This window comes from Carassius gibelio, chromosome B12 (genome assembly GCF_023724105.1).
Source record: "Carassius gibelio isolate Cgi1373 ecotype wild population from Czech Republic chromosome B12, carGib1.2-hapl.c, whole genome shotgun sequence".
NCBI classification, from domain to species: domain Eukaryota; kingdom Metazoa; phylum Chordata; class Actinopteri; order Cypriniformes; family Cyprinidae; genus Carassius; species Carassius gibelio.
The window spans coordinates 18,071,348-18,098,005 of NC_068407.1; the positions used below are offsets into that span (position 1 = coordinate 18,071,348).

General features: G+C 37.4%; 1 protein-coding gene across 2 annotated transcripts in view; it reads right to left on the reverse strand.

The window, feature by feature from the left end:
- Positions 1 to 26,658, reverse strand: part of LOC127968992 (cGMP-dependent protein kinase 1) — a 161,029-nt gene that overhangs the window by 23,898 nt on the left and 110,473 nt on the right. For both annotated transcript variants that reach the window (XM_052570535.1, XM_052570533.1), the window contains exons 6-8: positions 11,221 to 11,298; positions 10,303 to 10,397; positions 3,754 to 3,819 (exon numbers count right to left, since the gene is read on the reverse strand). In XM_052570535.1, the coding sequence (XP_052426495.1) occupies positions 3,754 to 3,819; positions 10,303 to 10,397; positions 11,221 to 11,298 (239 nt within the window). The remainder of the gene's footprint in view (positions 1 to 3,753; positions 3,820 to 10,302; positions 10,398 to 11,220; positions 11,299 to 26,658) is intronic.

The window sequence follows — 26,658 nt, forward strand, 5'->3', positions numbered from 1 at the left end:
CAGACATGTTTGTTTTATAAAAAATGTTACAGGACAATTAATTATGTAAAAAATAAAAAAAAAATCACGGTTCGGTATGTACCTCGTTTTTAAAGTCATGGTTCGGTTCATTTTCGGTACAGTAAGGGAAATAAATGGAAACATTAAACTTCAGGTTGTTCATTACTATAACTTTTTTTTAATCAATTTGTTTAAATTGTTGTTTAAATACTTTTTAATAAAATATATATACAATTAAAAAAGAATAAGAAATAAAATACTGATGCAAAGTTCTCCACTAAATGAAATACTCTCAGTCTCAAACCAATATCATATAATGAAATATAATGAAAAATATAAATAACTAACTATGATTACAGTGCAGAATTACCAATCCCAGCTTGTATGCCTGCTCATATTTAAAAAATATATATAACTTCCAAAGTGTAAAGTTGCAGCATCAACAGTTTCAGTTTTTAGACCTGCTCAGATTTCGTTATTGTGTTGGACCGATCAGAATTAAGAGCAAAGGTCTGTTTAAATGCTGACGGGAGCTACGTTTGAGTTACAATCGTTTTTTTTTTTCCATAGTTGTAGTGGTTCACACTCGTGTGATGCCTTTTGAAAACCTTAGGCCGGTGACACTGGCATACTGCACCTGTCAAACATGGTCTATTTTGCCGTCAATACTGTTGACGGTGTCCTTTATCAGTAAGCTTTATATTTATGCTCAACATGAAGTATAGATATTGTTGCCGTGAAGACAAGATCCTGGTCTGTCGGCGGTCTACCTCTATGTCAACTACAGTAGCAGCAGCGCGCTAGAATGTGGAGACTTCCGCCACTTAATATGTTCATTTAGAAATACGAAAATGTACCTATGTTCCGCACACACAATATTGCATTCGGCCATTCGGTACACACGTGAACTGTACCGAAAGCCCTGTACCGAAACGGTCTGGTACCGGTATCTTAAGGGTCTTTGTAAAAAATGTCTTCAGATTATTAAAATGGTCATTACACTAATAATAATAATAATAATAATAATAATAATAATAATAATAACTTTACTGAAAGGTTACTGTTTTTACATGGCAAAGATGTGGCTCCCAGGTTCAGTTTGGAGTCCAAGTTAAGTCAAGAATTTACAGTTTAAGTCAAGTCTAAAGTAAATATTTTGCTGCTTAAGTGTGATTTAAGTCTGACACTTCTTGATGTTTCCATCCCTGTCACCAAACTATTAATTCACCGTGAGCATATAAATAATTGGGTTGCTTTGAAATTGCAGTGTCCTAATCAACAAGAGTATTTATCCTATAACCTACTTTTCCTCAAATTTCATATAGATACGGTATCATTCGATATCTTCAATCTAGAGGATTTTTTTTTATATATATATATAGAATGGTTTTGCATGCAATGAAAGTAAATATGGGTCAATTTTATTTTCATGTTGATCTGAAACTCCTACCTAATGTCATATCATAGCTTGCCAGCAGTCAAAACATGTCATACAGCAATACATAAAAAGAGAGTTTATTTTTTAGCCTGTCCTCTTATTAAATCAGAGAAATATTTTATGTTGCTACAGAGATAAGAGATGAGAGGGAGCCAGTAATAGTTTTCATTACTACAGCTGCTATGCTTCAGGATGTGATTTATCCACCAGAGAATTCTCACATTATCTCATATTTTTATTAAAACTCCAAAAGAAACATTGAAACTAAAAGGGGAACAATCATTTTTTTACAGTGATGATCTGAAATGTAGTATTAATTGAAAGGTTTAAATTGTAATAGCATCACGTTAGCATGATTTATCCAGTCCTTTGAGTCTTGGCTGCTGAGGTAACCCGAGCCTTAAAAATGAATTGATGGACATTTAAAGTGTGAATGGCTTTATATCACTGCATGCACTGCTGACCCATTTAATAATGTATTCTTAGCAAAGTCCCAAATGAAGCCCCAGAATTAATAGCAGGTCACTGGGGGTGTGAACTCAAAGTCAATCTTGTGTACTTATATTTCTGCCATTAAAATACTACTTCACTGAGATATCCTTAGTTCTTTGACTTGGATCTTGAAGTCTGTAATTTCTGCTTCACTAGCAGAACAAACATATCCACAACAATACTGCTTTAATGCACAACAAGTTAATGGGTCCATGACAAATGAGAGAGTCTAAAATTTATCGGAAAACCCTATCATAAATCTAGTTTTAAAACATAATTTTTGTCAATAGCCAACAATACACTGTATGGTTCAAAATGATAGATTTTTTCTTTAATAGCACAAATCATTAGGATATAAAGATTATATCCCATGAAGATATTTTGTAAATTCCCTACCATTAATATATAAACACTTACTTTTTTTATTTTTAAGAACTTCATTTGGACAACTTTAAATGCAATTTTGCAGATTCCAGATTTTCAAATAGTTGTATATTGGCCAAATATTGTCCTATCCCAACAAACCATACATCAATAGAAAGCTTATTTGTTCAGCTTTCAGATGAATGTATACATGAATGATGTACACATCTCAATTAAAATAAAAAAAGGTACCATTATGACTGGTTTTGTGGTCAATGGTCACATATATAAAACATATTGCCCTTACATATTAAGTATGTCAGTGTAAAAGTTTTTAAAGCATAGAATATTTTTATACAAATTGTATTTATTTTACAAATATGAATTATTAACTCCAAAATATCAAGTGTTTTTGAAATACTGTAACATATGATATTATAATGCATGTAAAATATAAAAAAGCGCTTTAATGTTTTTCAAAAAGAATAAAATTAATTAGAATAAAACAATGTTTTTTTTACTTTATTAAGAATTCATTTTATGTTTTTTAATGCCTAAAGGATATTATAAAAAAATATTTTAATTAAGAAATTAAAAACATGTATCAAAAATGTTATTAATGTGAATTTAATTATGTATTTTTAAATAAATGATTAGAATCTTCTTAAATGACAGTGAGCAATTGTTTGCCAAATGTATCCAGTTAACAGTAGATATTTCTTTCATCCAACGTAAATATTTTCAAAAAATAAAACCGAGTATGTGACCGGAAAGAAAATGACAGAATTTCCCCTTTCAGCTCAAAACTTACTTTAACTTTGTTTTCTTCTGAAATCCCTATGGATAAAATGAAAGGTTCAAATACTTCCCCATCCAAAGCTAATAAAAAGTGAGTCTTACTGTTGTGCTCTATTCAGTAAATCAACTGCATGAATCAGTGGTTAAAATCCCCACTGATCACAGGTCAGCTAGCATACAATTTAACAACAACAAGAGTCTTTTAATGAGCATTACCATAAACCCCTGTCTGATGACAGGGCTGAGATAATGGGCGACTTCCAGCAGTGAGAGTGAAATACAGTTTGCATGAGGGGTTGCTTATTATATCGTTTCCTCAGACCTAAGTAAAATCAAGGACTCTAGAGTACGATGTCTAGAGAGACGAGAGGAGGTCTACGAGTCCCACTGCGCAGCGAGGCATTGTGTTCCAACTGTTTTGTCACACGCTGTGCCACTCAAATGAGGACTTGTTTCCCGACAGTCTGCTGTCTAAGGATGGCAAATGAGAAGAAATGGTTCCCTGAAGTTAACTGGCATAAACTAGCATGAACTTGCCAAACTGAAAGTCGTATGAGGTCATTAGAAATTAGCAGCGGTAATTTAGTGAGCACAGTGGAAAAGATGAAAGACTAATCAAATTTAACAGCATTAATATACACACACACACACATAAAACTCACTCTCTGTCAATGACAAGGCAGGTGACGGCTTCAGCGGCGATGACATTAGCCGTCCTGATGTCTTCTCTGAGGAGACACAAAGAATACATGTCAATCATACACAGCCCTATGAAGTCTCTAATGTATTTAATTTTGAATACTTACTGAATTGCAATATCATTTCATTAGAGAATAATAAGGAAATATTGTCTTATAAATGTGTTTTTATTTTCAGTTAAATACCTTGATTAAAAATACTGGAGTAAAAAAAAAAGTGTAGATTTAAGTTAAACTGGCAACTTTATTTAAGCAGCACATGACCCCTTCAATATTTCAGTCAAGTGGATATATATGTGTGTGTGTGTGTGTGTGTAGAGAGAGAGAGAGAGATTTAAATATATAAAACATTTTTGTAGAATTTTCAGCAAAAATAGCTGTTATTAAAAAAACAGCTACTGTGATATAAAATCTTATATCATCATAATTTAATAAATAAGTTTGCTTGCATATAATTAAACGTTTTGATTTCAGCCAGACTAAAGAAATATTTTTTATTTTTATAATTTCATGTAAAAGCTTTAGCCCAATTAAAACTATTCCAGTCTGATTTTTATGAAGTCAAACTAAACATTTGTTAATAATTGTGTATGTCAATGTACTTCATAAGAGGAAAACATCAAATCAAGATCCATTATACTATTTCAGAAAAATAAGCATCCATAGAACATAATTCTTCCTAATCAGTGACAAATGGAACAGTGTTAATCATCAGCCATTATTATTGTAAAGCATTTTTCACCGCATGGTACAGCGTAACCCACAAATTAATCACTAAGGTTTCTCACATCACAAAACACATACAGCAGACAACAGAATGGTTGCCTTCTGGAGTCTTCCTCGCCACATTCTGACGAACATTCACAGGAAGTGAAGTCCATGTCTACAGAAAGGATGAAGGCATAGACGGTCATCTTTGCGGATGGCCTGAACCTCAACAGTGTGTGTGTGTGGACCACAATTCTGGATGACAGCTTCAAGCAGCTGCTACTGCCAATTCACAATGACCAGGTGGGAATGCTGATTGCCTTCACACACAAACAGGATGTGCCACTTGACTCTTAAACCATCCCAGTTCAGAAATTAAATGTCTGGATGAGTTGCTCTAATAGATTAATGCTCTATTGCATTTGAAAATAACGTAGAACCTAGGCTAAACCCCACCCTTAACCAGATAACATCAAAAACAATGAAATAAAAACACATTTGCTGATTCAACCATGCCATTTTACCTTGATTTTACAAGCCTTTGTGCATGTTTATCGAATGTCATGGCTTATATTTAATAGGACTCATGTCATCACACTCCAAATTGTGAGTGCAATGCTGGACCGGGTGAGTTTCTGAGCATGTTTACCACATCAGAAAATCCATATACTGTATATGAAGCTGGTTTTGTGATGAAAACATCTAAATGTATTAGTTTGGTAAATGTTATTGAAATGAAGTCATCAACAATCAATCTTATGCAGCCATAATCTGTGTGAAAACAAATAAAGTTATTGGTTTTCTACTGCTATTATTGTTAATTTCACCTAGAAGTTTTTGTAAAAGTGCAGGTGGAGTCATGATTTTTCGATGAGACAGCATTGATAGAACTCAAGACTTTAATAGTGCTCTTTACTAAAGCAAGCTATTATTATTGAAAATGCTTTTTGCACTGACCCAAACTCAAGGTATTAAATGTTAGGGTGCATCTCATCTTGTTTATGTAGGGATGTGAACTGTACCTCAAATCAAGTGGTTTGTTGAACTCCATAGGAAATGCAACACACAAAAACCACTCAGAACACCTGTAACTATACAACAATTCCCTGATTACCACCCACAACTCCCTTGCAATTTGCTAAAGAGATTTAAACAGGCAAACAACTCTCAAACAAGGAACAAAATCATGGTGCATCTTTACAATTACGTTGATTGTTCTTTAAATTGCTGATTTGTTCAGCAACTTTACAACACATTACAAGGACATCAACAAAACCAGCTGCAGACAGCAAACCACTTATGTGCAATTACCTTAAAAAGCCAGTAAATTGCCTGCCATATCCACATAGTCATGGCATGATATGAAAGTAAACACATTTCAAAATATAATTAATGTTTTTATTATGGATTTTCATGTTTTAGGATCAAAACTCTGGGTATGGGGCAATGTATTTGCATTTTATGCATTTGAAAATTGGCAAAATAAACGATAAAAGTAAATGTTTCCAGTCTCCAATGCTTCCAATGTGGTCTTTTCATAATACAAGGACAATAGAGAAACTGTGACATGTCACCCTCAACCTCAACTTTGACATATGGGTCTCCAATTAGCACCACACAGTTGTGAATATTCTTCACTTTCCTGTGGACAAGTCTATGTTTAGGGTGTCATTAGTGTCCGCTGTCTTGAGACTTATCTGCATATGCTGGAATTCAACTGCCTCAAACTGGCTCTCATTAGATAAGATGTTTCCCGGTACAACTGTGAAAAAGATACCTCCCGTTGAGAAGGAACATATCAGAGGTGGCACAGCTCTTGCGAATAAGGTCCAATTATAACACCTAAAGTGATTATTACATCAGTCCTGTGCTATTCACATCACAGCTACACTTATCACATATGAGGATAAAAATTGCCACCGAGAAAGTCCGGCACAGGGAGACATCTTTCAATTACCATTGGCACACTTCAGAGGTAGAGGGCTGTCTTTGAATGCTGTGACAGCATTAGGAGAGGATGAAGTCAAAGAAAGACAGAGAGAGGTTAAGACCAGGCAGTGCAAACATGTTTCAGCTGTAAGTCAAAGTCTGGATGTAGTGAGCACACATCACAGCAAGTACAGTGTGAGGTTTATGAAGGAAAGGTCAGAGCCGTCAATCAAGCTGGGAGAATAACAGGACAAACGTGGCACAACGAGAGGTTCTGCTAGAAACCAAGGTTAATGTGCCAGTTGTGAATCATGAGAGGTCTACAATGTACTGTAGCATAGTAATTGTAGGTTAGCACACTCAAAAATAAATGTTTGATAGCCCTTGTTCATTGTATGTTGCATTGTATTAACTGCAAAAAGCAATGTGAATAATATCAGTTTGTAATCAAAGTAAAAAGAAATTAATACAGGTTTGAAACAACATAAGTGTACTTGAAAATATACAGTAAGCAGTTTTATTTTTGAGTGCCTCAAATAATTAAGGGGTAATTAACATTAAAGTATAGCTGTGATTTAGCTGACAAGAAAATAACACTGATATAGCAAAGCTTTCAATTTTCTATGAAATTGATATTTGCATAATTGTCTTTTAAGATGCTTTTATACCAAAAGAACTTTCAATAAAGCAACTTTATATTGTGTACTCTAAGTGAAAATTAACTAATACAATCAAAAACATGCAATACTACAAGTCAAATACACACACAAAAACAATGTCGTAAAAAATGCCAATGCTAGTCTTAAAAAAAAAAAGAGGAAATAGCAGGCAAGGAATCATATACGGTAAATATCATGAAACCTGCTAAGAATGTGCAAGGGTCATATTTCATAATAAAAAAAAGCTTATGTTGCCTCTCGTTCCCAGTTCTTAGTAACACTGCACACTAAAAAATCGTATTTAAAAAGTAAAAATGTATTTATACATTGTAGGTTGTATATGGTTTTCTATTAATTCACATTTTAAATAAACTTTTTTTAAATTTTTCAATCTACTACAATTAAAGTAATAAAAATATAATATGAATCAACTTTGAGAATAAATAATAAATTTGGTTTCATTACCATGAAAAAAAAATGTTTAATGATCTTGAAAGGGGCCTAATTTCATTTGGTTTTGATGGAATTTTGGTAATGTGACCTGACATGTTTATGTCTGGTCACCCATACTGTGATCCTTTATCTGAGTGTGTTTGTATACTTCCCTTCCGGTGTGTAAACTTCAGAAGACAATAATCTAAGGTCTGATCAACATATCCTTAACTGGCGGCAAATAAATTGTTTTGGCTCAACAAGGTGTTTTGCTTAAGAGGGACATGAAAGTTTACTTAGCATACAAGCTGTTGAACATCAAAGCAGTGGGTCTCCTTTAATCCACAAGACCACAGCTATTGTTATGCCTGATACTTAGTCAAATCCCAGGCAGCTCCCATATCACACAAACACGACTCAGAACAGCGTAAAAATATTGTTTAAGATGAAAGTCTGACTTGATCCACTTCAATAGAGTGCTGATTGATTTGCTAAACATACTACCATTTAAAAAAGACATAAACTAAACAAACAGCAACCAAAAAATAAATAAATAATAATAATAAGATTGTGTACTAATTAAAGCTGACTGTGAGAGGTGAGATCAAAGACATGAAGATCAAGAACACACATTTGTAGGAGTAACACCTCTTCAGGCGAAAAACTAAAACACTACACAGCATATTACAACTCATCAGCTTGGTCTTCCATGGGCTTAGATCAAAGCAAGAGCCATCTAACTAGGTGGCTTTGTGAACAGAAACAAAGTAACAACTGATCAATAGATCACACTATGTATAATTATAAATACAGAGCTTCTATTTGTACCAACAGTACTTGCAAAGACAATATCTTGCCCTAAAATATTTACTATGTTAAAAACATAGATTCTGCCTAAATTTAATAATTACTACATATATTGTAACAAATAAAACTGGTAATAAAGTACTATCCATAAATGTAATTAAAAACATAATTAAATCGTTAATTAATTTAACATTAACATTGGTAATGCATTGACCATAATTTATTTTTAGGTTGACTTATAAATATACTATTGTGCATAATTTTATTAAAAATTTTAAAAAAAATCAGCATAATCCAAGATCACTAAATGCAGTAAAAGAACTGTTTACTGATAGCCTTTGACATCTAATGGATTAACTAGATATTGTAAAATGTCACTGATTAAAATATGGTGCTTCCAATCAGACTGTAAGCTAAAACTTAAAGCTTAGATTAGTACCTCTTCACTTTCGATATAATCAGAAAGCTCCGAAACAATATTTTATTTCACTCTCTTGTGCATCTCACTTCTGGTCAAGACTGGAACATTGGGATTCAAAAGGGATGAAAGTGTGTCCTCCTTGATCCAAGATTTCATCAGGAGCTCTCCTCCCATGAGTCCTGTGGCCAAAACACATCCTACTACTCTCTCACTCAAGTTAATCCTAACAAATATACATTTTCCCAGCACAGACCTTTAATTTTGTGTGAAATCTGCAGTCCCCTTTTTTTCGGTCCATTAGCAGCTTGCCCCTTTTTCAGGGTCGATGACAAGCTTAATATCGTAACACAGCTGTGCACACCAGCCAAGTGCATTGATGCGTGCTTGTTAAAAAAAAAAAAAAAAAAAAAAAATATATATATATATATATATATATATATATATATATATATATATATATATAAAAAATATTTTATTTTTATTTTTTTATTTTATTTATTTATTTTTTTTATATGTGTGTGTGTGTGTGTGTGTGTGTGTGTGTGTAGAAACCCCTTACTGTGTTTACTACTATTTATTAGGGTAATTGCCCAACATTAACAATTAACTGGATTGTTGTTCGTTAAAACCACCACCATTAATGGACTAACGCTTCCTCTGATTTCCACTAGGGGTCCCCACTGCATATGTTCTGGCTGTATCACATGCAACAGATGTTCAGAAACTAAACTAAAACCATAATGTGGAAATAAATGTGCAAATCAAATTTGAAAAGCATCTCTTTGCTTAGCAGGAATAACTCACTTAAAAATGCATAATTGAAGCTGTGTGAAGGTGCCTGCAGTTGGCCTCAATTGAATCAGCAGCAGTGGGACTGTGCAAGAATAATATGGAATTAGAGCGGAGGATAATGTTCATAACCAGTCTGCCCTGTGAGAAATATGATGTGGGGAGGATGTGCATCTGACTGTTCTGACACAACTGGTCTCATCTTCTTTTCAAATTAGCTTTACTCATGAACCGCTGTGTGTACCCAGTCCATTGCAAATAAAGTCTCAAATATGACAGCCATTTTCATACATGCCCATTTCAAATCAGGTTAAAAGCTAAATAAAATGCAGCTCACGACTCACTTCCATAATGTGAAATATTTCCAAGTGAAACAGGACAAAATGTAAAGGAAGACTTCACAAATAAGAGAGATCAGTAATGTCAGCCGTACAAGAAATTGAAAAGTCATTGCATTCTGATGAAAGATTCAGATTTATTCTCATATATCCAGAATGTGTATTTAGGAGCTAATAAGGTAAATTTTGATTGCACGGTAATGCTTTCAAAATTCCTTTCACAAAGTACTCCCACAGCAAGTTGAACATAACTCAAAACAGATGCTTTGTTTGGACGTGCATTTGATTTTTGCAGTTAGCAGCCCATTAGGCTGTCCCTGAAGCACATGATCCATTGAGTGCATAATTGATGTCAATGAATGCTTTCGTAAACATGGACAGCAGCCAGCTGCAATTGCAGCATGCCAAGTAGTGTGCAAAAATGTCTTACCCTTGAAGAGCTTTTTCTCCAAACCAGTCTCCTTTACCTAAGGCCCGCAGATAGACAGGGCTCCCATTGGGTAGATCTTCTCGAGTAACGTTTACCTGCAATCACAGGTTATTGGTCATGAAAAGCTGGAAGGCTAAATTAAACACTGATTTGTTCTTAAAATATCAATTATTTAACTTGATTTGTTGTGGGTTGACATTTGTCACACTAATGATAACAAATGATAGAGCATCAATAGAGAGTGTATTTGAAGGGATGAAGGATCCTGAAAATGCATTCAGATTAATGGCCAGATCAAGGAAGAATCTTGAAGAACTGACACACAGCTCTTTTCCTTACAATATTTCACAGTGACCATGTCTGGAAAGCTTCAGGAAGACAATGAAACTTAAAGTCTAAATCCTCTGAAGTCAGTCAATATCTTCATGTGAGGAACGGACTGAAATTTATGTAGTCATTATTCACTAAGTCTCACCCTTCACTTAAGCTCTCGAATCTAAAAGGTTCAGTGGGTGAAACATTACCTTATACACTACTGGCAGTAAAAGACCAACCACTTTAAAGGGCAGATTTATTTAAAGGTAGATTTAAGTTCTTCATACAAAGATTTTGTATAACTTTCAAAGATTTGGAAAATAGCACACAGCTCATATGGACTTTTATGATACTTTTTATGTTGGCTTCTGTCATTTTTTTTAGCTTTTTTTTTTTTAGTACTGTATGTCAAAGTGCTGCATGAAAATTCTTCAAAACACCAGAGATCCTTTTTAAGACTTGACTTTATGTCTTAAACCTGAATACAGGTTTGGTACAACACGAGGATGAGTAAATGATGTCAGGAAAGAAACTTTTCTTCAAAAGTTGTTCATGCATGCAACCTTAGTGGTGTTCTGTCTCTGTGCTGGAAAAAGATCTTACCTTTCCCTTGCTAATGATAAAGAATGTGTCCCCTCTGGCACCTTGTCTGATAATGTACTCTCCATCACTGTAGTGAGTCTGAGAAACCAGATAAAGAAAGATAGACAAAAAAAAGAGAATTACAAAAGTGTCTTTTTTCCCTTCTGGTCCAGTTTTCACAGTATTGCTCCATCACAATCATCCTCAAGCCATCATGAAGACAGTTCTTCACTAACGCAAGAGGCCGCTTCAGGACTGCAACACCAAAACAAGAACAGAAGTCCTTATAGCAGTAATCCATGCTACTGGCAAACCACAACGGCACCCGCTGCAAATGAAACTCTGAGAAACTTCAGTTGAAACCTCAAATGTTTAGACTACAGTTATTTTAAGGCCTGAAACAAACCCTACACAAGTGCTTGAATGCTGATTCACACGCCATTAAAAGGTGTTTACTAAAGCAAATTTCATTATTATTTTACTCAAACTTAAGGGTCTAAGTAAACCCTAAAATATTGGTGTACAATTGTTCTACTTCTGTTTAAACTACAGTTATGAAAGACACCTCAAATTGTGTGGGTTGTTGTGGAGAGGTGTGTTGGCTTTTTAAGCTCTTGGACTTTAGATTTTAGAGAGCAGGATATTATAAAGGCTTGGGATGCGATCTGTTGACTTGGGTCAATAAATAACAAACTAGGATCACCTAGAACACCATAGGAACTGTATAGCAATGTGACGAAACCTCGTAGAACACCATAGCAACCGCATAGCAATGCCCTGGCAACTATCCACAACATCCATGGCAATTTTTCAAGCACCACTTGCAATTCATAACATCATGCGAATAGACCATTTTCTTTTACAGTCAGTTTTCTCTGGTCAAGTACTTTAAGGGCAACAGCTTGAAAAGGATCTTGTATGAAAATCTCGACAGATGGGGTTGGGTTTGGGGCGGGTCAGAGGCAAGTTAAATACACATAAGTAAATACATAATACATATTTATTAATAAGAATTAATGTGATAATAATGAGACTTATTCAAGTTTATTTTTTATTTATCTTTATTATAACAAATTTTATATTACATAAAGAAACACTGTGGTGTATGTGGAACATGTAACAAAATATTTAATGTACTTGAAGTTAAATACATTACGTTACGTCGTTTTACCCACCTTGTCCGATATTGGAATCAGTGCGACATACTTTGCAAACAGCATGGGAATTGTCGATGCTGCTTCGTGATATGAAATTAAATTCCTCTGATCAGCTGTTATTATATTTGCAGCTATATTTACTTTTTATCGCCGTAGCACCACCTGAGATTTTTAATGTCATTTTTAGTGATGCGTGATTAAAATCCCTCCGTCTACCTGCGCAGATATCAACTGCGCAACAGATCTCAAACTCTCTAACCACTAGGCCACGACTCCCCCCAGGTAGCCAGGTTGAGGTCACAAATGGGTTCAAAATTACATGATGTATCTATTGTGTGAGTAGGATATATTTCATACGAGATCTGTCAACTGGACAACCTAATAATGTATTGATGAGATTATTCATAACGAGGTAGGGCTATTCAAATAACAAATATATACAAATAACAAAACGGGAGGGGGCTGGAGATGGGTGTGAAATACGGGAGACTCACAGGAAAAATGGAGTGTTGACAGGTATGCTTGCCAAATAAGTAAATAATTGGACACTAAATATTGATTTGAATTGAAATATTTGAACGCAAAGCTTAGTGTACACAGCAGTTGCAAGCAAGCGGCAAGTTCAAACTAGACAGACATTTAAGGGAAACGGTGCAGTCGAACCACTTATTACACAACATTTCACCATAAATAATTAAGGCAATAAAAGAATTGTTTTAAAATCTTATAATCCATTACAACGTACAAAATAATCTAAGCAAAATGGCAGCAGCTGCGTTTGTATGAAATGAGAGAGCGAGTTCGCAATACCAGGATGACATAGTTAAATAATCGTACACCATTTAGAATCGAGTTTTAATATTTTATTAGCTAAACAAACACAAAGCTTCCACCAAGAAAAAACTGTTGCTAGCAAGAGTACAGCGCCAACTTCAGTTAACCGGATGAGCCTGTGTTATCAGCTTTTACCGGTTATTATCGAGGGATAACGTAGCTTGGAATGTCACGACTGACCAATCAGAATCAAGTGTTCCACAGAGCCATGTAATAATATATAATAAATGCTGCAAGAAATGTATTGCTGATTTTTTGTTCATGTTAGCTAATCATGAATGTTGGCAAATAAGACCCTTTTGTAAAGTATCACCAGTAATAATAATAATAATTATAAGTTTGACCAAATATCACAGGCATAGTATAAATAAGACATATTTATTACCTTGAATTCTAAAGCTTGTTACCAGCACAGTAACCACAAAGAACATTAAGAATACAACAAGTGCAGTCTTACCTTCTTCAATTCCTTATTTCTTTTTTTTTTTTTTGACCTTGCTTGATTTGATTTAACACATTTGAGTGACCTAAATTACTAAATAATAATAATTATTATAAGTTTCCACAACCATGATGCAGTGGGATTGTCATGATATATGAGTTTTCAACAACAGCCTTTGTAACTGAAATATTTGTCTTCTATTGTTGGTCAAGGCCTAACAAAATCCCTTCGGGTAGAAGTTTCAACAGAGCTCATCATCTCAAGCCTAATGACCTGGACATCAAGACCTAACACATTTCTCATAATTTTAAAGATCAAGCAAAGTCCCTGAAACCCTGAGAGATCTGATTTAAAACAAATTGTTCTTCTGAGCTCACCTTGAGGAAGTAATAATGTTGAGGTACTTTTGTACTGTTAGGATATATTATTAAATACCACCTAAACATCTCTCAACAGCATCCCTGGCTTGCTGAAAATAATTCAGACTCATCCAGCATTTTTAAGCACAAATGAAAAACACATTTATAGTAATGTGCATACAATAGAAGTTCACACAGCAGGGTATTCCAGAGAGTCAACCTTGAAGCAGAAATTTTTATCTGTATTGTTATTATTTTAAACTGTGATCATTATTTGTTAGTGCTATAAAGCTTATTTACAGAATTGAATGTAAAATGTCCTACTTTTCTTTGTGGATGAATTCTGGCTATACAATTGCTGTCTGTGGAGTTTTACTAGAATATGCAGAAGATCGCAGAATACCATATTATCATACTATTTCGCTGCAGTATATACTGTGCAGAGAATATAAATATTCTGTATGCATAAAACATCTACTAAATTCACTAAAATATGCAGTATATAACAGCTAATGGTGTGGAATACCTGATTTTTCTTTTTTTTTTCTTTTTACGTAGCCTATTTTGTGCGATTAATAAACTGGAAGTAACATCAACTGTGATTTTTAACATCTTATTGTAGACATTATCCGACTGGACTGCTAAATGTTCATACATTTTAACCCCTGTGCTGTGCTTAAAATCTTTTACCTAATTTGGTGATCCTCGGCAAAAATGACTGACCTTTTAAAAATTGCCTGTACTTCTCTCATTATGCTACATTATCACCAAATCTTGCATTCAATCTTTCTGGCAACTTGTTTTCTTTTGATTAACACAGGTCTTGCATTTCTTTTTGAAAATGACTGGTTGTAAGCCTTTGATCTGAGCTTATGCACCTTCGTTTTTGAGAACAAGATGCATTATTTTGGATATTCTTCTTTTTTTTTTTATAAAAAGAAGAAATACCAAACCTGTGCTAAATGAAGGAAGACAAGCTTATAAAAACGACTGATCTCAATGTATCACAATATTAAAGCATCATTTTCTTTTTTGTAGGCAAGTCATTCTTAGGAACACCACACGTGTAACAAGGTGGGGTTAAAAAAAGTACCATAAAATAGATACGTTGTTCTATCCTGTATGAGCGAAGTCAGTAACACCTCAGTAACAAGTTATTTTGCGATAAAATCAATAGCATTAATAATAGTATATATATAATGTTATTAGTATTTTCATGAAAAAGAAAATCCTCATTTACCATGGCATAATCCCTACTGATTTATTATTTAACCTTAACTGTGACCCTTCTCCAGAATTCCCCCCTCTTTCCACTCTTTGCCCTACATTATTTTTTTCCTACGAGGCCTCACACATCTGATGGAAAAATCTGATTCTCTGACCCATGCTGCTACAAGTAGAACAGTGCAGTATGGGAATGCCTGCCAACTGCAGCACTTCACAAGCATATCGGGGGGAAAGCCCAGACATAGCTCACTGCCATAGATACAGAATAACAGATTGTTTTGTTTAAATGAGGAAATGTGTGTGTGTGTGTGTATATATATATATATATATATATATATATATATATATATATATATATATATATATATATATATATATATTCAAATTTATTTCACAGTGACAGTATGAGATTAATACACAATGTATTTGCTCAAAACTCACTCTACTGTGACCTAATGCCGATATTGTAAATAATAAAGTGACGCATAAATGTATTATGAGACAGTACGCAAAAGTTTACGGTCACCATAATGTGGGAATTATGATTACGCAATATTGATTGATGGAACGGTATGAACCATCTTTCTGCAGGTCGTTAAGAAATTATGGTTTTATGCTATTTAAAGAAATACGAAATAATGTGCAAACTTTTGGAGTAAAAGTTGGTATGTTGAGTAGCGAAGCACTGATCAAAAATAAATGGCAGCAAACGCGACTGAATATACACAAGTTTGTGTCTCGTTATTCTATTCAAAATATCATTAACTCCAGATTGATTTTGCATTCCAGGCCAAAATAAGAACTATTAGTGTCATTGTTACAAAGTATATCCATAAATAGTGGTCAAATATCGAAGCTATCAAATCTAGAGGTCGAATTAGAATATCTATTGTAAAAATGTTTCTGTAAAAGCAACCAAAAATAATAAATGTATAGCTCCACAGCGATTTGTGATACAATTTCAAGAAAAAAAAAAAGCTTATATATATATATATATATATATATATATATATATATATATATATATATATATATATATATATATTTCAAGAAAATACTATTTCAGTAGGCAGTCATCTTGATTAAATCACTGGGAGTGTGTGGTCACTACTGGGCAATGGAACAGTTCTCGTTTCCTTGGTAACAGCGGCTTATTTGATTGGTGGATCTCTTTTCAGGATTATGGACAGGGAAGTTAGTCACAGAAGATTCAGCAATTTCTATTTCATTTATTTGTTTGTTTGTTTGACAGAAAAGTGTTCACAGGTTTATATGTTTATAGCTTAAATTAGTGGCCTCAAACTCAATTCCTGGAGGACATAGCCCTGCAACCAGCTCTAACTCACCTGCTTGGAAATTTATAGCAATCCTGAAGGCCTTGATGAGCTTCTTCAAGTGTGTTTATTTAGGATTGGAGCTAAACTCTGGGAACTGAGTTTGAGACCACTGGTTTGACTTCATTTTCTCCATACATAATAGCATTTATACAGTGGGAACTTCATTGAGAATGTTTTGTCCTTGTTCAGCTTGTCAGCTTTTTTCTTTTTGCATATATCGAGATGGGGCTTTGAAAGTATCGATAAAAAGAAAACATGGAATAAGATTTTTTTCATATCTGATTTAAAGCCCCTTTATTATACCCCTTTTTACAATTTGTAATATAAGACTACATTTACATGACAATAATGTAGTCAAAAACTGAAATGTTTTTCACTTGCATTTTTAAAAAGTTCCATGTATACACACCAACATTTTAAAACAATTTGCGTTTTTTTTTTACAAATCTGCGAAAATGGCCAAAAACGCTATATTACGTATGCCAGGCCAGTAGTTGGTGCTGTCACCTTGTTAGTAAACAGTATGTAGAGAAGTGATGATTATATGTTGTTTAGGATGCCTCTCCGCATCACATACAACAGCAACAACAGTACCATGTACTCCGCCATTGTTGTGTATGTTTGTTGACGCTTGCCATTAAAATGTACACATACTGGACATGTCTACATACCTAACACGCACTACGCACATGCATGATGTCACCGTTTTCAAAGATTCCTGTATTGGGTGTTTACACGGACAAAAAAACTTGCACTTTGAAACGCGTTTTCAAATATTTTTTAAATAGTTTTCAGTCCCCAAAACACCACGGTCGTGTAAACAAACAGGCAAAATGCATTAAAAAGTTTCCAGTTTTGGAAAATGTTAGACTTATAAACGATACGTTTTAAAATATTTCATTTCCTTACCTAAAAGACTTTACAGTCACCATTATGCAGACTGATCATAAACACAGCTAAAAGGCTTCGTATTAGTGGTCATCCTTCACTAAACTTAACATCTACCACATTTTTCAATACAAACATTTCGGTCAAATTAAATTTATAGTATGCAATATTTCAAACCTTTAACCCATGGAAGAAAATCAATCCATCGCAAAAGTTAAAAATCAGTCAAATTTAATGCAAAAAATGGCAACCCTGCATTCAACACAAGCTGCATCCAAAGTGAATTAAATACTCCACATATTGATAGCAGCTCCTTGATGGACGAAAATTATATGCAATATTAGAATGTTTGGAGAAGCAGGCGGTAATGGTCAGAAATTCAGAATGAGGGGGATAAAGAAAACAGACCTGTGCAGGGCTTTAATATAAAAACCCAAAAGAAAGCAAAAGCCATATACCGGACATTGTGGGAAATGTAGAAATCCCGGCTGGACACATTTTTTTTTGTTCCAAAAAGAGGACATGTCCAGGGAAAAGACGACATATTGTTAACTTAGTGTCACTCATAAAACAACACACAATGATAATGTCAAAACCGTTGACGAAAATGTAAAAAGTAGTGATACAGTATTCAAACAAAGATGAAGCTTGCTCTGAGTACAACATGACCGAGTTCTGCCCCGTGACTCAAGAGGGCGCTTATTTGGAGAATAAGATGTTTAACATCCATTTTTCCTGCATATGTTTCGAAAGCCTTATCAAAAACGTGGGTACGCCTACATTGTAAGCAAAGCAACCCATGTAGAAAATTTGTTTATGTCTGGACACGCAAATCAGATTTGATCACTTGCAATTAATAGTGCTGACAGTCTGCTTGAAAAGATCTGTTTAAGAAAAAATCTGATTTACCTGCAGTCTGAACATAGCCTTTGAGTCCAGTTTTTAAACGTCCTACAATGTTATCGGTCATCTCTGAAAGATTGTGCTTTACATTATGCTTTAAAGATCCAGAGACATTAATTGTGTCTCTGGATGCCTCTTGTCTGCTAGTTTTAGGTTGGTGGAGGCATTTCTGAGGCACTAGAGATAAAGACATTGCAGTTTGGTCAAAGGCTATTAGATGCTGCAGGAAAAATCAATGTCTGATTGTACTAAGCATTGTACTAAATTTCAAATTAAAGTCTTGAAAAACTTTCAATACATTGCCTTTCTGAATGTGTTCAAGGTGAGACAGACATTGTGAGTGATACTGAAGTGTCTTTGAAAAAACAACTTATTTGGAATATCTTCATCCTGAAAGAAGAAAATGAGAAAGATATAGGCCTTTTTTTCTATACAATCTTTCAATGTTTTAGGGCTATGGAAAGAGAAAACTTTTCAATGAAAAGTCAATTCCCATCTTGAGAAAAAAAAAAGGCACATATCTTCGGCCTTGTGTTCCCCAGGAGGACATTATCATCAAGCAACCATTTGGTTTCATTTAAAAAAAGAAAAAATGAAAAGCTATTTGCTGTAATTTCCTACTTCAAATGGGTTTCAGGAGAGTCATCAATTAAGGAGCCATAGATCTTCAAACTGGAACATCACGCTGAGCGGTTCTCTGCAATGACCCTCTCCACACTGAGCTGCAAAATACACCATACCAGAAGCTCGCTTCACCACCAGGCTTGCAAAGTATGCAAAAATATTTAATGTGCCAGAAAATTTGGCAGTGCAGCAAGTCCACTCACTTGAAACAGAAGGTTTTGTCGTGGAGATAATAACGAGTACTGTTGTTGCATTACTGTATTATAAACAGTATACACTTATTTGCATGCACAATTTAAGATATCTGAGTACAATAATATCAACAAAAAGTACAAGGGTCATTTTTTTTGTTGTCTTGACTTGAAAAATTATAAGTACTTTTCAGTTTTCACCATTTCGATTTAGTCAACCTATCCTGTTTTTTGCCAAATCAAGTTTTAATTAACTAATACTATGGGAATTTTTGTCTAGTTTTACTCAATCGACACTTCATAAGTGTAGTGTAATCATGATAACTGATAATGATAGTTGTAATTTGAGAAGTTTCATCAGAAATACTGCACTGCATTTTCTTCTATAAGCACAAAAATATTGTCGATATACTGTCATAAGACATATGGTTTATTTACACTATCTAGTTGCCTTAAATTATTATACTGTATACAGTAGATATTAAGTCACTGTACATTATGAAAACTGTAAAAAAAAAAAAAAAATATATATATATATATATATATATATATATATATATATATATAATACAACAAAAAAACAACTTTGTTTTGTACAGAGGCTGTTTAAGTGTTTGGATTTATTACAATCAGAAACGAAGAGTCAATGATCATCAATTCATATTCTTCATCACATTTTACGTGAATTAAATTAACACTAGGTCCGTAGCATCAAAAAGTTTTAAAACGCTTGTCCTGAAATTAGGCATTTAATCTACTATAATAGCCCAATGTGCTGAGTCAACTGTATTCATCTGAAAAGTCTTTCTTTCCAGTCTAAAAAAATGTTTTTTTAAACCGACTCAATCTGAACTGCCATGGTTTGTGAGGTCAGAAGCAAAAAATGGCCCATTTAAAACAAATTGCAAGAGAGAAGTTGGAAATGGTCATGTTTTTGGCACTAAAATGTCCAGCCTTTTTTGGAATGCAACAATGCATGCTTTGTGAACAACTCCTCATTCTGTGCAGACGGCTCTTGATAAAAGTGGTCTGGTGACGCACGATGACTATCGTAGCAGCTGGCCTGTGCTGACTGCAAAATTAATAATAATAAAAAAAATACAATCTTGAAATGCTCCTGTGGCAGGAAATTTGCTTAATACAGAAGTTACATATTGGTCAGGGCACAATATATATATTTTTTTATTGCATTAATTTTTAATATTTTTTCTAATCAGCACCGACTTCTAAAATCAGCACAGGATGCTAGCATGTTACATCATGAAGCATGCCTATAGGGGAACTTACACAGCTGTTTTGTCATACATATGGTCAGAGATGCTTTCTGTCCTGAGCCTACAGCGACCAGCGAAGAGAGCAGAGAACCAGCTGAGACAGAGCATAAACAAAGCGAGAGAGAGAGAGAGTGGTATGAGAAAGAGGCAGAAATGAGGGACTGAGAGAATGCAGAGAGAACAGAGCATGAGATCAAAGCAGAGAACACAGCACTGTTTTCATCATGTTTAGTCAGGGCAGTAACCGCAGCAGGTGACCAGCAGGGACCCAGCATGAATGCAGCTCATTAGTCACTCTACCCACAGTTTTAGGCCATGATCATGTCCATCAGCTCTGCCTTTAAAACATGACAGTGAGATTCATGAAGGAATTGATCTAATCATTCTTTGTTGCCAAAATATATATTTAAAAAAAGTTATTTTTACAAAACTTCTATAACAAATTGATTTTCAGTTCACATCATTCATCCTTTATCTAGAGCCCCTTTCACGCTGCACATTGTTCCAAGAAAATTGCTGGATTGTCTTTGTGAATACAAACACTTCCCAGGATTGATTCCGGGATCGATCCCAGGTTGGGGACCTAGTAACATTGCTGGTTTCAGTCTCGGAATGAGATCTGTGTGAACAAAAGCCAGAAGCAATGCCATAAAGCTTGTGTCGTAGTGATGCACATTATCGTGTGACTCTTTTACTTGCTGTTTTAAAGGCAGATCAATGTTCGCAATGAAAAAATATTTGCAAACTGTAATGAAGTAGAGATAAGGTAGTTCCTCACTTTCCGCACTGAAGCTTAGATTATTCACCAGTTCAATTTAAAGTTAACGTGCCTAGCGTTTTTGACTCGTTCATTACACGTCACATCCTGATGTCACGTTTCATTACGGGACCTTTACGGTTTGTGTGTGAACGCACGCACAGATTCCAGGAATTCACTGGCATTGTGAATGAACCATAATCTAATGATCTGATAACAATCAGCGGGGCACATTACCCGGTTATTATCCGGAATATCAGTGTGAAAGGGGCTTAATTTTAGTCATGTTTAAAACATGTACTGGGTGCTTTTGCCTGCAGAACTTCCTTAATTCTTCATGGCATGGATTCAACTAGGTGCTGGAAACATTTCTTAGATTTGGTCCACGTTGACATGACAGTATAATGCATTTGGTCCCGAAGTGTGCCAAGAAAATACCCCCCACACCATTACACCACCAGCAGCAGCCTGAGCTATTGATTAAAGGCAGGATGGATCCATGCTTCCATGTTGTTTAAGCCAAATGCCATTCACTGGATACTTCATCTTTTTCGGTCCATACTCTGTAAACCCTAGAGATGTTTGTACAGTAAAATCCCAGTAGATCAGCAGTTTCTGAAATACCAACCTGTCCTCCAACCAATACGCTTGTATAGGTCGTTTGTCCAAATCCCTGAAATACGACCCATCAGAGCGTATACTACAATTGCGCCCCTATAGGTAAAAGGTCGTTTTCATATTACTGTTTTGTACTCTTTTATTGTCACGGTTGGTAAACCGTGATCTCGGGTTGTTTACACTTTGTGGTGAATTCTGTGTGTTCCGCGTCTGCACTGATTAGTTGTGGGCGTCTCCGTTAATTGTAATTCGGCTCTGTTCCCCGCAGTTCCTGTGCCACTCTCTCCTGCTGCCTCACACCATCAACACCCGGATTCCTCACCTTCTCTCCACTACCATCTGGACTTCTCACCGCCTAAACCATCCCTCTGGAGTGTTGCTGTATCATCGTCTTTGTGTGTCTTTGTACCATAATCTCATCCTCTCATTAAATACTTGTACTCGCTATTGTTTCCAGACTGTCCTTTCACCAGCCGTCACAGAACGATCTCACCAACATGGAAGCAGCGAGCACCAACACCCTCATCGAATTCATGCACCACAGCGTCAAGAGAATGGATCAGCAGCAGGAGAGCATCTCAAACAGCGGACGCGCTGTCCAAGCGCTGGTTGCACAGGTGTCCGAGCTCACCCAGCAGATCCATCAGCTCACGTCTCCCACTGCGCCCATCGCACCGCCTGCACCGACCGTTCCCCCGGGGATTCCCCAGAACCACTTCCGGCCAGAGCCGCGACTTCCGGCGCCGGAGAACTACGCTGGTGAGCCAACTTTTTGCAGAACATTCCTTAACAAGTGCTCGATGCAGCTCTGCAGCCCCGCACTTTCGCTATGGAAGAATCCAAAGTAGCGTACACGCTCACACTTCTCTCTGGCAAGGCTGCCTTATGGGGAACGGCTGTGTGTGAAAATCAACATCCGTGTTGTGCCTTGTTCCACCTCCTATCTGACGAAATGAAGAGAGTCTTCGACCGGGCCGCGACCAGCAGGGAGGCCGCCCATCGCCTCTCGGAACTCCGACAAGGACATTCATCTGTCACCATCGAGTTCCGTACCCTGGCGGCCGCGTGCCAGTGGAACGAGGCGGCGCAGTGGAATAGATTCCTGCATGGGTTATCCGACCGTGTTCAGCAGGAGATCTATCTCCTCGAGCTGCCCCCTACTCTCATCGAACTCATAGACCTGGAGTTGCGGGTGGAGGCCAGGTTTAATCGCCTGGGCCGCCAACACAGTCCTTCCAGACCTCCATTCTCTCCCAGTAGGGGGCGCTTGAGTCGAGAGAACATGGTCGGTTCTGTCGACGATCACGAGCCCATGCAGGTGGGTCGAGCTCGGCTGTCCCGGAGGGAGAGGGAACGGCGGAGGTCCCAAGGACTATATTTATACTGTGGAGGCTCTGACCATAACAACTACTCTTGCCCAGTAAAAGAGTCAGCCCGATAGTAAACCTGAGGCTACTATCGGGTGGGATCTCCACTGAGAAGTCCTCACCCACATCATCGACCCTCCTTCCGGTGAAACTGCGGTGGAAGAATCACCATCATGAATGCCAAGCCCTTCTGGACTCCGGAGCCGAAGGTAATTTCATTGATTCTTCACTTGCACATCACCTGAACATTCCTGTCCTTCCTGTGTGTCTTCCCATCCATGTCACCGCACTCAACGGCCAGGAACTGCCTCATGTCACCCACCATACTGAACCCATCACACTCATCACATCTGGCAACCATCAAGAAACCATATCCTTTTTCCTCATGGACTCCCCTGTTGCTCCCATTGTTTTAGGTCACCCCTGGTTGTTCAAACATAATCCACGAGTGGAATGGGGTTCTAACACTGTCATATTGTGGAGTGAAAGTTGTCATGAGTCTTGTCTGGTTTCTGCCTGTCCTGTTGTTCCTGTTTCTGTTTTTCAGAAGGAGACCATGGCTTTGCCAAACGTGCCCATTGAGTATCTGGACCTGAAGGAAGTGTTCAGTAAGTCCCGGGCTGCTTCTCTTCCTCCACATCGTCCCTACGACTGTGCCATAGACTTAGTGTCAGGCTTAAATCTCCACCTAAAGGCAAGTTATACTCTCTTTCTATTCCTGAGAGGGAGGCCATGGAGAAATATATTTCTGGTTCCTTAGCCTCTGGGTTCATCCGTCCTTCCTCTTCTCCAGTAGGGGCGGGGTTCTTTTTTGTGGGTAAGAAGGATGGTTCTCTGCGACCTTGCATTGATTACCGAGAGCTGAACAACATTACTATTAAGAATACTTATCCGTTACCACTCATGTCTTCAGCTTTCGAGAAGTTGCAGGAAGCATCTGTATTCACAAAATTGGATTTAGATAACGCTTATCATTTGGTCCCCATCAGGAATGGGGATGAATGGAAAACTGCCTTTAATACCCCTAGAGGGCACTTTGAATATTTGGTGATGCCGTTCGGGCTCTCCAACTCGCCCGGGGTTTTTCAAGCACTCGTGAATGACGGGTTGAGAGATATAGTAGATCAGTTTATATATGTTTACCTGGATGACATACTGATTTTTTCTTCATCTCTCCAGGAACATGTTCAACACGTCAGACGGGTACTACAGAGGTTATTAGAGAATGGGCTTTTTGTCAAGGCGGAGAAGTGCGTATTCCATGCACAGTCGGTCCCCTTCCTAGGGTATATAGTATCATCTGAGGGAATACGAATGGACCCTGACAAGGTAAAGGCTGTGATAGATTGGCCATCTCCAGATTCCCGTAAGGCCCTACAGTGGTTTCTGGGGTTCGCCAATTTCTATCTGCGTTTTATTCGTAATTACAGCCAACTAGCCTCACCTAAGACAGCCTTGACCTCCCCCAGTACTCCGTTCAGGTGGTCTGACGCAGCTGAGGCTGCGTTCTCTAACCTCAAGAACCGCTTTGTTTTGGCTCCCATCCTTGTCACCCCTGATCCCACACGGCAGTTCGTGGGGGAGGTCGACGCATCAGAGGTGGAGGTAGGAGAAGTGTTGTCCCAACGTGCTGCTTCAGACGATAAGGTCCACCCTTGCGCGTTTTTCTCTCATCGATTATCTCCTGCCAAACGTAATTATGACATTGGCAATAGACAGTTGTTGGCGGTCAAATTAGCATTGGAGAAGTGGTGCCACTGGTTAGAGGGTTCAGGGGTTCCCTTTATTGTTTGGACCGATCATAAGAATTTAGAGTACATTAGAACTGCCAAAAGACTCAATTCCAGGCAGGCTCGGTGGGCACTTTTTTTCAGCCGTTTTGAATTTACCCTATCATACCGCCCGGGTTCCAAAAATGTTAAACCCGATTGTTTGTCACGTCTTTTTGATCCCTCCGCCCGTCCCGCTACTCCCGAGTGTATTTTGCCTGAGAGATTAGTAGTCAGCACTCGTATGGGAGGTCGAGTCGAAGGTCAAGACGGCCTTAGAAGGGGTAATGCCTCCATCCGGTTGCCCACCGAACCACTTATTTGTGCCCGAAGAGTTAAGGTCCGAAGTTGTCCAGTGGGGTCATTGTTCCAACATGGCTTGTCATCCAGGGATAAGTAGAACTAATGGGTTGGTTAGACAACGATTCTGGTGGCCACGTATGGCTCGCGATGTCCGCGTTTTTGTTTTGGCTTGTTCAGTTTGCGCCAGTGGTAAGTCATCTAACCGACCTCCTGATGGGCTCCTTCAACCGCTGTCTGTCCTTTCGAGACCCTGGTCACATATCGCTCTAGATTTTGTCACCGCCCTCCCGCCCTCTAATGGCATGACAGTCGTTTTGACTGTAGTGGACTGGTTCTCAAAGGCGGCACATTTCATTCCCTTGCCCAAATTACCTACAGCCAAGGAGACAACGGTTACTGTTTTAGATCACGTCTTTTGGCTTCATGGCCTCCCGGTAGACGTGGTTTCAGACAGGGGATCTCAGTTTATATCCAAATTTTGGAAAGAGTTTTGCAAATTATTAGGAGAGTCAGTTAGCTTGTCGTCGGGTTATCATCCCCAAAGCAACGGACAATCTGAGCGAGCCAACCAAGATTTAGAGAGGACGTTGAGATGTTTGGTCTCCAAGAATCCTTCTTCCTGGAGTCAACAAGTCTCTATGGTGGAGTACGCCCACAATTCGTTGCCAGTGTCAGCTACGGGCTTCTCTCCGTTTCAGTGTAGTGTAGGGTACCAGCCACCAGCGTTTCCCAGTCTGGAATCTGAAGTCGCAGTCCCCTCCGCTCCCAGCCTGTGAGACTCTGCTCCGGGTGAGGGAGTGCACTAAGGCCAAGGCCGATCGCCACCGGTCAAAGCCTCCCGTCTACGTCGTGGGTCAAAAAGTGTGGCTTTCTACCAGTAACATTCCATTGCAATCCGTTTCTAATAAACTAGCTCCCAAATTGTTTGACCCGTTCACTATCACCAAGATCATTAGTCCGGTGACAGTCCGCCTCAAACTACCTCCTGCGTACAAGAGGATACACCCCGCCATTCATGTGTCCAAAATTAAACCCGTGTTTTATGCACGTATTAATCCGCCTACTCCGGTTCCCCTGCCGCCGCGTCTCGTAGATGGGGAACCGACTTATTCGGTTAATCGCATTCTGGACTCGAGACGGAGGGGACGAGGATTCCAGTATCTGGTGGACTGGAAAGGTTACGGTCCGGAGGAGAGGAGTTGGGTACCTGCTAGGGACATATTGGATCACTCCCTAATTGATGAATTCAATCAGCAGGTAGGCCCTTCTGGGAACTCCAGGAGGAGTTCTTAGAGGGGGGCGTACTGTCACGGTTGGTAAACCATGATCTCAGGTTGTTTACACTTTGTGGTGAATTCTGTGCGTTCCGCGTCTGCACTGATTAGTTGTGGGTGTCTCTGTTAATTGTA